The sequence below is a fragment of the Columba livia genome, chromosome 21, assembly GCF_036013475.1.
Source record: "Columba livia isolate bColLiv1 breed racing homer chromosome 21, bColLiv1.pat.W.v2, whole genome shotgun sequence".
Classification (NCBI taxonomy): Eukaryota; Metazoa; Chordata; class Aves; order Columbiformes; family Columbidae; genus Columba; species Columba livia.
Window position 1 is genome coordinate 874,745 of NC_088622.1, and position 13,213 is coordinate 887,957.

At 50.6% G+C, this 13,213-nt stretch overlaps 1 protein-coding gene across 3 annotated transcripts in view; it reads right to left on the reverse strand.

The window, feature by feature from the left end:
- Positions 1-13,213, reverse strand: part of PRDM16 (PR/SET domain 16) — a 223,021-nt gene that overhangs the window by 21,165 nt on the left and 188,643 nt on the right. For all 3 annotated transcript variants that reach the window (XM_065037840.1, XM_065037841.1, XM_065037838.1), the window contains exons 6-9: positions 9,696-9,894; positions 7,442-7,589; positions 6,930-7,083; positions 3,066-4,467 (exon numbers count right to left, since the gene is read on the reverse strand). In XM_065037840.1, the coding sequence (XP_064893912.1) occupies positions 3,066-4,467; positions 6,930-7,083; positions 7,442-7,589; positions 9,696-9,894 (1,903 nt within the window). The remainder of the gene's footprint in view (positions 1-3,065; positions 4,468-6,929; positions 7,084-7,441; positions 7,590-9,695; positions 9,895-13,213) is intronic.

The window sequence follows — 13,213 nt, forward strand, 5'->3', positions numbered from 1 at the left end:
CAGCTGAGATATAATATGCATTGAGTTTATTTGGCAAGTGTACTCAGACAACAATCTAAACAGTTAGGAACGGGTGGGAGATTTCTGATGCAACTCAGGAACGAGTTCTGTTCTGATAGCAATCTGGCCTGGTCAAATATTCCTTGCTTAAGCACCTTATGGTGCAGAAGCGATCCTGAAGCTCGGTCCTTTTTTTGAAAATATTGGCATTTCTTTCACAAAATATTCTATTGCATTAAACTGTCATGTGAGATCACCCAAAAAGAGAAACCGAAACATCCTCCACGGGAAAAAGTGCTATGAAAGTAACGCCAATAAATGCAGCTGCATCTTTAAATTACTGGAACTGAGTCCATCTCAGCTACACCAGCAGAAATCCCATAGTAAGAGTAATTTTAACAACATTAGTCCAGCATAAATGAGAGCAAATTATTTTGCTGCATTTCAGCTGATTGGTGTGTGGATCAAATTACCAAAGAGTTTAAAAGAAGAGTCATGCAGCGTGCTATTTAGCGAACTGTACTTAATCTGCATTTAATTTTTCTTAGGTAGAAGAAAAGAGAAGAGCTGGATTTGAAACGCAGCCATAATTACGATGCTTTGGAAGGCACTGGTTTTGTTACGGGCATGAGTTCTCAGAAAAACACCAAGCCGTAAAACAACATCGAGAAGTTTCTCCCTGGCACAAGGTAAAACAGCAAAACCTCGGTGACCAACACCCCGACCAGGGAGGTGTCACCCCCGCGAGGTGCTGGAGCCACCCAGGGAAGCCCCCGGCCGCGGCAGCGCCGGCTCCTGGCACCAGGAACCCCAAACCTCGGGCACCCGCGGCGCTTCGCGCGGCTGCGCCATCTCCCCACGTCAGGCGGTGGGAACGCGACGCACAAAGGTCCTCGTCAGAGCCGGATTCCGCAGCGAGCAGAGGATTAAGCTGCTTTTGAGCCCTGTGCCTGAGAACATTACCTTCGCAGGCTGAGCTGAAAGCCGCGCTGATTGCGGGCTGTCTGGCTGCGCTGTATTAGATCACCAGGAGAAAATGTCAAGGATTTAAGTGGCCTTTGGGAGAAAAACGAAGGAGCCAAATGATGTGAGAGAGTCTGATAAAGAGAAGTTTAGAAACAAAATATTTCCATATTTTTTAAGCTGGGACTTGGAAGCTCTGCTGTTTAGCTCATTACATCAGAAGTCTGATTCACAAGCGACTCCACCACTGACTTTCTATTTTAATATATTACTAAAACTATATGCATCCCATGGAATGCAACAAACGATGCCCCCATCCTCCACTTCCATCTGTCTTCTGGACCTTTACCGTTTTCCCGAGGCTGCTATTTTAATTGGCAACGGCTTTTTCAGCCCATGTTATTTTAACATTCCTACTGAGAATGCCCAGAGGTGGCAGGATCCTACGCTAACTCCACGATTTTGCCTGACTATCCCATTTATTTACTTCTTTCCACTAGTGCTTTCTACAAGAATGTGCGGGACTGTTCACAGCACCAGGGATTCCTGCGGGGGGAGATGGGCACGGTGGGCCCCAGACAGAACACGTACGTGTCCCGGGTGTGATGTGGCCGTTTCCATCACAGATGGGAGCGTGTCAGCGAGGAACAGCATCAGCCCCGAGCGCGCTGGCACGGCGAGAGACGCTTTCTCAACAGCAACAAGGCGGGCTCGCTAATCCTCGTCCCGGCTGACAGCTCCTTGGCCTGGCTAGACATTGACATCATTTTTTCCCACAGTTATCACCCGTACAAGGCAGCAGGGCAGTGACATAGGTGCTGTTCTCCCAGCCCGTGTTTCCAGCCCGGTTGTCGTTCGCAGCCCTTTGAACACCCGGGCGACCCGTCCCAGCGCTGACACGATCGCTCCGCGGTGTCTGTGAGTCTGTCCAGCCCCGGGGACCGCAGCGAGGCTCACGCCGCAGCCCGGGCATGCTCCAGACCCCGAGAACAAACCACCCGCTGCCAGGAACCGGCTGCTCAGTCCCACAGAGCCCAGGGGCCCTCGGGGTCAAACCCGTGGACTGAGATGGATGAAGCATCCTGTCCTCAGGGAGAATTAATTGCCATGTTAATGGCTCAATCAAACCGGTTTGGGACATCTCTTTTCACTGGACTCTGCTAGAAAGAAGCAAACGGTATTTGCTGTGTGACAAATACAGGAGGAGAACAAGCGCAGTGCCAGTGCCCAGATGGGTAATATGCAAACAGGGACCCTCCCCTTAAACCAGTTTCCATTTAGAAAGAGGTTTTATAAATAGCTCTAAAACAACAAAAGGCTCAAGTCTGCCTCATACATCATCTTCTGAATTCCTTCCTTCTGGAAGTGTAACTGGCATTTGGATAACTTCATCCCGTCTGCTTTACACATGCCTTCCACGTTCAGCTTATTCTGGGCATGAAATAGCGAATCGGGCCTTCCCCAAAAACCAGCCGTTTCAAGTGAAACTAGAAACCCCTTGTTATCTCCTAAGAAAGTTGAGTTTGTGATGAATCTATCTGGGAGAAATCCAGATAATAACACATTACCATGTAGTTACACAGTACTTGTTACTCCAGACCTAAAAACATTTCAAAAGGCTGGGTCCACAACGGCTGTTCCTGTGAACTGAAAAGCTCTAAGAGAACAGAATTAGAGAGCGAAGGGGGTGAGGAGGAAGCACGGTGAAGCGGCACAAAGGCCACCGCGCAGCGCTTCCCGGGGCTGCCGACTCATTCCCAGCCCCTCAACTCCACATTCCTATCGGATCAAACCTCTGGGATTTCCCCAGCGCAAGTGCCATCTCAGCGTTGGCTCATGGGAGAGTCCTTAAACAGGTCAAGTTTCTTCTTTATCAAAATAAGGATGTGTTCTTTATACATACTGACTATAAGCACTCCTTTCAATTATTCAGCCCTTTCGATTCAGAAAATTCAAGGTGCTGTGATAGAGAGCAGCTCGAGCAGCTGCAGCAGATTCTGCTGCGCCTTCTGAACACCCCACATCCCCATCTGCCTCCAGGTGCGAGGCCAGCTAGGAAACGAGCTCGTTAGGGAAACGCTTAAGGCAGGGTATGTTAATACCTGTATATGGGGTCCATGAAAAAGGGTGATGGCTTAGCGTAATGCAGGGACGGCTGCTGAGGCAGTTGAGATTGGGAAATCTTGGGTAAGACTTCACTTGCCATCAGCTTCCTTTCCCCATAGATGTGGTTTTTCCGTGGCTCTCTTCCTCCGTTCTGGCTGGCCCGGATGCGGTTGCCGATGCTCAGATCCAGCGGCTGCTCCTCCCCGGAGGCCGGGGCTGGCAGGACCTTGGGTGGCGGCAAGATTGGCTTAATCTCTTTTGGCTTTGTGGTGAGATCGAAGGGCGACTCGGAGCTGGTGCTGCCCACCTTGTGGAGGTCCCTGGGTGACTTTGGTTCTGCCTTGACCAGCAAGTTGTGATTGAGGGTCCGCTCCGCGAAAGGGTAGAGAGAATGGGGGAAGTTGGGGAGGAACTGAAAGGGGAACATGGAATGATAGGGGAGCGAACCCATCTTTTTCTCTTGCATCCCCATAAAGCCAGGCCCAAAATATTTTTCGGCAATGGAGGCGATAGCTTTAATAGAGTCATTGGCTGCTCCCGTGGCCGGCAGCAGGTGCTCTTCGGGGGGAGGAAAGAAGGAATGCTGAGAATAGAAGAGAGGGATCTCACTCGTGTTGTTGTTGGAGCCTGCAGACACAGAGCTGCTGACAAAATCTGGCTTGCTCTCAATCGGTTTGCTCTTATCTTTCGTTTTGTCCCTGTCACTCTCTGCATCACTGTCCAGGTCCGACCCGGTGCCAGTGGTGGTGTCCAGATCTGTGCCCGTGGTTGTATTGACGTCCTCGAAGTCGCTGCCGTCGGACATGTCGCTGTTCCTGGCTTTTAGCTTCTCCAGGTAGGAGTTTTCCAGGCTGCTTTCGCACTTCTCCTCTCCCGCCGCGGCCTGGTTGCTGTTGCTCACCGCGGAGATGAGGGGAAGCGCCGGGTTCCCCAGGGGGCTGGGCAGCTTTGCGTCCGGAGTGTGGTTGAGGGGACTCTTGAGCAGTTGGGTGGGTGGTAACAAGGGGGGCCTGGGGTACAGAGAGGGTGGGAAAATCCCCGGGAAGCCCGGGGTAAGGGCTGGGAAGGCCGGGGGGGCCGGGGAGAACGGGAGACCCCCCGGGTGCGGGCGGGATGGGAAATAATCGTTAAACCCCAGGCTGGCGTGGTTGAGGGTGGGAGAGGGCTTGGATTTGTCCATCATGGAGGTGGGCGTGAGGGGGAGGCCGGGGGCGAAGATCCCGGCGGGGCTGTAATGGTTCTTGCCCTCGCAGAAGCGGCGGTGCTTGTTGAGGGAGGAGGTAGTGCTGAACATCTGCCCGCAGTCCTTGCACTTGATCTGCGTGCGGCAGTCCGCGTGCATCCGCTTGTGCCGGCACAGGTTGGAGAACTGCGTGTAGGACTTGTGACAGACCTCACCTAAAGCGTCAACAGAAACCAACAGCAAAGGCGATATGAAATTACCAGGAACTGGCCGGGGGTTGGTGAGGAGCTTCCCCAGCCGCCCCCTCCCCTTTCCCCACAGACAGAAGACAAGAGGTAAAAAGTACAATAATAACGCATTTCCCTTCAATAAACGTCCTTACCGGAGAATGTCTCAACAAGCAGCTCCCTGCGTTAGTCTGATGAGATGTGCTACTCCTGCTCTAACAGTCTCTTTAAAAGTTTCAATAAAGATAACGATGCGTTTCAATGATAATACCTATTTATTTGATCTGCTTTCCCTGTAGTCCTGGCACGGCAGGAAGTATTGAAGGCTGAAGGGAGAAGAACTTTGCCTCATTTAATCAAACCCACCCTTTCTTTAATACCATTAATAGCGGGTAACCGCTCCATAGGGATGTCCTATAAATACTTCGCCAGCCGGGCCTCAGTTCAAATAGAAGTGGCGTGAGATCTTGTATGCATTATGTTATTAAGACACCTTAGCAATGCTACGTTAATGCTACATCAATGTTTTCTTTAACAACCTGTAAATACCGAGCTCTCAAAACGTGATGTTTTAATGACCTCTTTCACCTACAGACTTTGCTGGTGTGGAAGGAACAGGCAAAGTTCGAAAAAAATCCCACCCAAACTTTTCGATATATCAAAACACTGTAACTTTTTATTATCCGATGCCTCTTTCAACATCGGAATAAATTCTGCTGCCCGGTGAATTCACGCGGTTCTTTCCCAGCAGAATTGCTGTTATCACCATTTTGTAAACACGGCAAGTGAGACAACGGGAGGGAAGGTGTGTTGTTCACCCCAACCCGGGTTCTCCTGACACCCCATCCTCCCGCTCAAAGTCCCCATCCCTCCATCCCCCCCTCCCGCCTTATACCGACAGGTACGTACAAGTGTGACTTTCCCTTTATTTTCTCCTAAATCTTTAGAATTTCCACCAGTGCTTGAATATGAAATGACTGCCCGGAGAATATTTCACTGGCAGCTCTGAAAATATAAGGGGAAGTCCCTTCTATTGAAATTCCAAGCAAAGATTATTAAAACTTAACAAAATTCTCTAAAGAAAAGCGTGACAGGTATGAGGACTCACATCATCCTCCTAAAATAAGGAAAAATGGAAAATGTTTGTTTAGGTCTCCAGTTATACAATGATTTAATAACTCTGTGTCCTGCCCCTCTCTTGCTGTTCTGCGGTTATAAAGTTACAGTTTGGGGATGTTTTTAAGCCAAGTGGAGCAGTGTAAAAACCAAACACGCACACGCACGAACTCTCGTCTTCCGTGAACGGGAGAGCAAAGCGTGGCAGCGGCTCCTCGCTCCCCGCTAATGGGTTCCATACTCACGCATGTGACTCCACCTGGCACATCTGAGCCGGCGGAATCCGCCGCGCGCTGCTCTGCACGCTGATCTAGACTGACAACCCCTAATTCTTATGAGGTGAGAGTGAGGAGATTATGAGAAGAAATCATTCATCTCACTGCAGCAATGCTATGAGATCCAAATTATCTCTTTCATGTGCCCGTCATCTAATGAAGGATTGCATCAAAATGAGCAATAAGAGTATTTTTTCTTCCTCCACTGACACCCATCTGATTATCTCAGAGCACATTAATGAAACGAGTCTCCCAGGATACTCCTGCATGCTGTTCCCATTACAGCAATAGGGGAAAAGAAGGCAGAAGTGGGTTCAGTGGCTTCCCTACCGGGACATCAAAGCCGGAATCAAACCCAGATCCCGTCCCGCGCCTGAACCGCGCTGGCCAAGCAGCGTCGGGAGGAGCCCCCGCGGCTCCCCGAGCTGCTGTGACACAGCCGCTGCTCTGCACTCTTACCAAACCCCATAGGTGCTGTGTCAATTAAAGAAATATACAACCCTGAGAACGACAAGGGATGAGATGAACGGCTCTCGGGGGAAAAGGCCCTTTTGGAAACACCGCACTAAAGAGAGCACTGAGGACACAGTTAATCTGCTATTTATTTGGCTCCCCAGCATTATCTAGATGAAACATGCAGTAAATAAAGAAGGAAAAAAACCTTCTTGTGTCTGTGATTGTTCCAAATTCTTTACTACAGCTACAGGATTTGAGGCACCCTGAACAACACTCCGATCAGGCTGTGTCAGCTATTTATTTGTGTCACCAACATGAACATTCAAAAATTATTAAGGAAAAAAAGATGAGCGGAAGAAAAGATACGAGCAAATGGCATCACTAGGACTGCTGAGAGACGCGGCTTTTAACTCGTCAGGAAAGTCACAAACTGCCACGGATGTTTGCTGGAAAATCAGGGAGCACGCAAAAAGAACGAGAAAGAAAAAGAAAGGCTGTGGAATTTCATCCTGTGCTCTGACGTATAAAACCACTGAGGCTGCTCCCGCAGGGGCAGCTCGTAGCGGGGGCCCCGGGGATCCGTGCGGTTACAGGACAACTTACATATGAAAGGTTTGACGGTGCTGTGGATGTGCTTGTGCTGCTTGAGGCCGGACGAGGTGGCGAAGGTCTTGCCGCAGTCGGGGCAGGCGTGCGCCCGCGCGCCCACGTGCTGCGAGCGGATGTGCCGCTGCAGGTTGCTGGGGTCCGTGAACACCTGGGAGAGAAAGCGCCTTGAGGGGGGACACGGAGCGGCAGGTGAGAAGCGTCTATGTGAAAAGCTTGGTGATGTTTGCCGTTTGTTGCCACCACCGCTCCTGGTGTTGGGAGGGCAAGGTGTTCACCTCCTGCACAACGTCACCTGCCACCTCGGGAGATGCTCCAGCACCCAAAGGCGGGTTCCTCGGGGCAAGGCTGAGCTCCACAGCCACAGTGATCTGTCTCCGTGTCACCACCCTCCGCCTCACGGCCAGGCCAGCAAAGCAGGCTGGCGTGTGTCCCCCTGGGCCCCTTCCCCAGGTCCCCGCGCCTGTCCCAGGCAAAGCTGCCCGCGGTCCCCGCGTCCTGCCCCGTACCTTAACACAGTTTTCACATTCAAACCGTTTCCCGCTGTCGTGAGACATTTGGTGCCGAATCAGGTTGGATTTCCAGTTGAAAGCCTTGGGACACTGGTCGCACTTGTACTCGCGCTCCTCGGTGTGGATCACCATGTGCTGCTCCAGGCTGGGGGACAGAGACACCGGCTGAGCCACCCGAACCGGCACCGGGGACACAGCACACACCGTCACGGCACAAGGTTTGAAACCCAGAGAGAAGGTTATAGATGGTGACAGAGAAACGGCCGCGAGCCCGGAGGGGTCTCCAGGCCCCGCTGCTGAGCACCGCTGCAGAACTCTCTGCGGAAAGCAGGTGAGCGGCACAGTGACCATGGGGCAGCAAGACGCAAATACCGCTTCGGTTTTTGGCTTTTATTTCACTGCCCTATTCTGCCTCCAAACATTGCTGTGTTTTAGAATATATCTTATTAAAAACCTGAGTCCGTTTACAGGGAGGAGAAGGAAGGTAAAAGCAGACCTGACCCTGCAGGTTCCTGAAGGGAAAAACGAGCGCTTTGTGACCAAGATTCCTACGGCATCCCCGCAGGGAAAGACAAGATATTAGCTGTTGCTGCTGAGACTATCACGTTGCCGTTTGCACGGGCACAAAGCCCACGGCTTCCCAGAACACAGCAACTTAACATTGGAAAGAAACGTGATAAGGTGCAAACACATTTCACTTCTAAATGTCAGACATCTTTTATTACTTAACTCGGCAATTTCAACTCCTGCCAACTGGCAGCTTCTCCCAGGACAGGAGGATGATGATGGCGAAGCGAAGTGGCTGCTGGAGCGGGGCCAGGGCAGCGATGGCTTTTCAGAGAGAGAACGGGGTGCTCTTCCTCCCTGTGCCCACCCACTGTCCCCAGTCAGCCCGCAGAGCTCTGGGGACACCCGGGGACGGCACCGCCGGTGGCAGCGAGGCAGCTTTGGAGCCTGGAAACCATCCCAGTGAAGACCGAGTGCTGTAAAATGTACCGAGGGCGCTGGAAATGCTGCCCCTCCCAGGCCAGTCCTCAGAAACAAAGGAAGGAGCTTTGCATCCTTTGGTGGAGTTTAATTGAGTTATGAACTCTCTTTCTTACTGTGAATTCTGACAAATTTACGTGAAACCTGCTGCTGCCTGAAATCCCCTACAGATTGATATTAAACCACTCCTATGGAACTTTAAAGCAGCGCTATGTTTTAATAGGAACATTAAAGCGCAGCACTAGGAACAAGGGCAGCCCTGCAGCAGGTGGGTTGTCACCAGTGGGCTCGGTGGGACTGCAGCCCCGGATCTCTGCAGCCACCAGCCCGCTGCTCCCCAAAGAGCCCCCCCTGCCTCCAGCTCACATCATCACTATTCACACTCATGCGCCTCACAAACTGCCAATCCACTCGTTTTAAAGCAGCAATATTCATTTCGCTGAAGAAATGGCATTCTTAACACTACTAAATTTTTTACGCATACAAAGAAATATATACCTTTCATATACATATACAAAAATAGGCTCCTGTTAACTGTGATTTATGAGTTTATTTAGAGCAAATATGGACAAACTAATAGGCTGTTTAGAGGCAAGTACCTACCGGGATTAGCAAAACATTTATTTATTTAGTCAGCTGCTAAATGCTCAATTTGGGTTCCCCAGTGGCACTCCTGATTTGATCTGTATTAACTTCTGAAAAATTACAAGACCATCTAGGTAAGCTGGCCGGATAGATCCTGTGTTCTAGTGCCTTTCTCAGGACATAAAAGGCAGCAGATTGATGGGTGGGGTAGATGTGGACATTCTCTCCCAGGCCCACCCGGTCCACCAGGAACCCTGCACGGGGATGCTGCTGCCTCTGTCTTTCCCCTGACGAAAAATGACTTCACATTATTTGCTTAAAAAATCCCCAACCAAAATACTTGGGTTTGATGCTCCAGAAGGCAATGCAGCCACCATCCGACTGTCACCGCCCTGAGGAACTCACAGGCGACTCAGAAAACAACCATTTAAACTTGATATTGCCAATAATCTGTGGGTGCTTCTAACAGTGGATAATGAAAAGCATCAGTCTGTGAAACTAAAGTGGAACAAAATGCCGCCCCATAGCTAATGACACTGGAGGAACCCAAAAAGGCCCTTCCTGAGCCCTGCGGACAAAGGGAAGGTCAATCAGCCGTCCCAGCTCCCACCTTGGCCCCACATCCCCCAGTACCAGCCAGGACCATGCAGGAGCAATGCGGGGCTGGGTGTCCCGGTACCTGTATTTGTTGGGGAACATCCTCTCGCAGTCCTTGCACTCATAGACCTGCCCATCGCCGAGTCCCTCCTGCTTGATGTCCTCGCTCAGGCTCTCGTACAGGGAGCCCACGGCGCTGCAGGCGTACTTCTTGTGCCGCCGCAGGTCCAGCTTGGACTGGAACAGCTCGTAGCAGTCCTCGCAGCGAAACGTGGGCTCTTCTGCAACAGACACACAGACGAGTTGGACTGCTGGGTCAAGGAGTCTGCTGTACCCAACAGATGTAAAGATGTGACATTCTGCGAGGATCTATCAAACAAACCAAGAGGAAATCTGCAGAGAGAACCCAAGGTGGGCTGTGCCCACAGGCTGCTTTCACTTTAGGCATTAAAAGAACTGCACCACACACCCAGGAGATGTTGTTCTCTCTGTGTCCTGGACTCTGCTTGAGACCCACAACAATCAGCAGATGCACAAACACTGGGGGTACTTCTGGAGCACCGCATTTGTTTGCCATGAGGTTCTTTGAAATGATGAATGAGCTTTTCCTCAAAAGGGGCTGCCAGGGAAGAAAGGGACAAACCATAACGACAGACACCGGGAAGAGCAAATGGCCACAGCACAAACCTGGGGAAGCTCCTAAGAAAATGTCTTTCTATTACAATGTTATCCTCTTAACTCGTCCCACACAGCGGCAGCAGCTCAGGGCGCCATCAAACCCGACGGGTTCAAAACCAGAGCACCGTGAAGAAAGAAAAGGCAGCCAAATTCTTTGTTGTTGTGCTTTTTTTTTTAAAAAAAAGACCTAATGCACATAATAAATTATTGTAGTCAAGGTCAAACAAATTAAAAAGAGGGCAGCTATTATGAAGTTTACAAGGCAGCATCCTGACCACGGTGCCAAGCCAAACAATCAGCTCAGAGCTGTAAATTCTCCAGGAGAACGGCCTCTGCGAGGAGCCGGGAAGCTCCGGGTTCCTCCACCCGCGCAGCTTCTGCAGCCGCCGCCGGTCCCCGATGCCGCGCGGCCCCGTCCTCCCCCGCCCTCCTCTGCCCCCGGGCTCTGCTTCGGATTAGTTTTATTCTCTTTTTCTGGTAACTCCACTTTCCGAAGGAAAGGTTGTGGTAAAGCGCGTTAGCTCACAGGGAAGGGAGGAAACATCCTGCGAGACGCGGCAAGAGCCGCCGCTGTGCTGGATCCGTCCCCGCGGGAGGGGACAACGGGGGCCTGGAACCCTGTTCAGAACCCGCAGCCTTCCAGCAAACCCTCGTTTAAACACCCCATGCACTTGTCTGTCCTAAGTTTTGCACAGTTACAACCGCTTAGGCTGTGCTTTAAGGACTGAAATGGTGTTTTATATAAATCAGGGTGAATTTTGCTGTTGTGACACGAGCGCAAGCGCGGGCAGCGTCTCACCCAGACCGCCGATTCCCCACCTGCGCCCGGGCAGCGATCTCCTTTCTCCGGCGCTCTCGACACAGCCCAGTTAAGCTCAGGCTGTGGTTTGCGACTTGCCTCTGCGGTGACTAAGAAAGAGCAGATCCCATCGGCTGCGACAAGCAGCGATGTGGGCAGATGAAACCCAAAGTGCTCCACACCTACGCGGAAAGTATCGACATGCCCACGAACTGGAAACAGTCAAACGCAGCTAGAAAAGAAAATACCACTGAGACACGACCAGCGAAGCTTTGCTGTTCATCCAGGCAGCACCTACAGCGGTTCTGCACCCCGTCTGCACAAGGGGTGGACAGAACACAGAGACGCTGCAGGATTTCCTGGACTGCAGAACGGAGGGTTGTGAGAAGAAATAAAATCCAGCGGGTCAAGACTTTCCTTTGGGGGATGAAAAGGGATTTTGAATAAAAAAGGAGACCTAAGAGAAGAAAATACCCGTATCTCTCCCATTTTAACTAGTTTTGACAGATCATATACTCTGACATTGCTGTGAAGTGGATCAGGCCCCGCTCTACTCCCTAGAGAAATCCTATCCACTGGCCTTTTGTAGAATAGAACCTATGTGTATCTCACGTGTTTTATGTCCCCGGGGAGGGAACCCTGGAAATCAGGATACAAAGAACTACCCAGCAGTATCAGCAGAGCGCGTATCACCTACCATTAAAATAATCCAAACTACTTATTATGGGCGGGGGGGGAATTCCAGTATCAGATGTCCTGTTATTGCATTGGACCCGCACCAGCGGCATGAACGTTACCCAGCAAAATTTAAGATTTCATCATGTTTATGGACCGAAAAGATTCTTGGCACAGAAGCAGCAAGTGGGGGGAGAAGAGACAAACCTGACGGCATCGGGTGTCCCGACCGCAGACGCAGGCTGAGGAGCGGCCTCGCCACCATCGCTCCGCGTCACCAACCAACCCGTCAGCTCTGCTGGCCCGTGGCCGCTCTGCACCGGCTCAGACACCGGGCTGAGCTCAGGGTGTCGCTGGCACTAACAAATCCTGCTTCAGAGACTGCACTAACCCGATAAATGCTCTCAGAGCCACAGAGGTTTCAGAGCTCCGGCCTTCGCACATCACTGAACTGAGCAAACCCCGTCTGCTCTGTACAGGCTCGTGCTCCAGTAACAACATTCCACTGCCATCACCAACACAACCGCTTGTACACAGGTAGGAAAGATGGGTGATGAGAAATGCTTGTGCTTCAGAATATTAGAGTTTGCAAAGAGAACTGTTTAAAGAAAAGAAGAATTAGAGAACTGACAAACCCCGATGAAAAGCCCTGTGACCACACGCCACACGTGTCGCCACGAGGAGGCTCAGGACCGAACTGAGACCATCTGGTATCTGCTTATTGTCTTTATACCACACACCCGGTTTGCAGACTTCAGGTTCATTACAGTTGTTTTTTCCTTCTTTAAGCAGCAAAAAATAAAAACGTTGCCCTTCAGAACAAGTTCTCATTAAAGTTCTCGTCTTTCGTTGAGCGGCACAAATGAAGCACTGCCCTCCAAACAGCGTTTGCTGCTCCAGCGCCGCACGGGGAGAAGGGATGAAAGGAAAAGAAAAACCCAGTCACAAAAAATTGCTGCCTGTTCTCTGCGTCTTGTTTGTCAAATCTATGGTTATATGTGTCTATCTTAAGTTCCATCAGCAACACTCAGGACAAAGCAGGAATGTAACAGAAAAATAAATCAGTGCCTAATAGCTTTCAGAGAAACCAAGGGGAACACAATTATGTGGCATCTACATGCTAATCTACCAGACTTGAATCTCAAAGGAGTTCAAGTGCCCTACTCCAAATTCCTGCAGTGATAAGGGGTCTGCAGCGTTCCGCTGGGCGCGGAGAAAAGACTTTTATGATAATTATCTTTGTGTAGAACAATTTTGCATTTTCTTTCTTCTTAATTCAGAATGGAAACGGGGTGCGAGGCAGCAGGAAGATAGCATTACCGAAAGTAAAAAGTATTAAGAAGTCAAATATTTAATGTTGGCCTACTATAATTGGAAAGCAATTACGTGGCAAAAGCACTAAACGTTACCAGGAAGACACAGATAAATGTTACAGAGTGATGGAGATG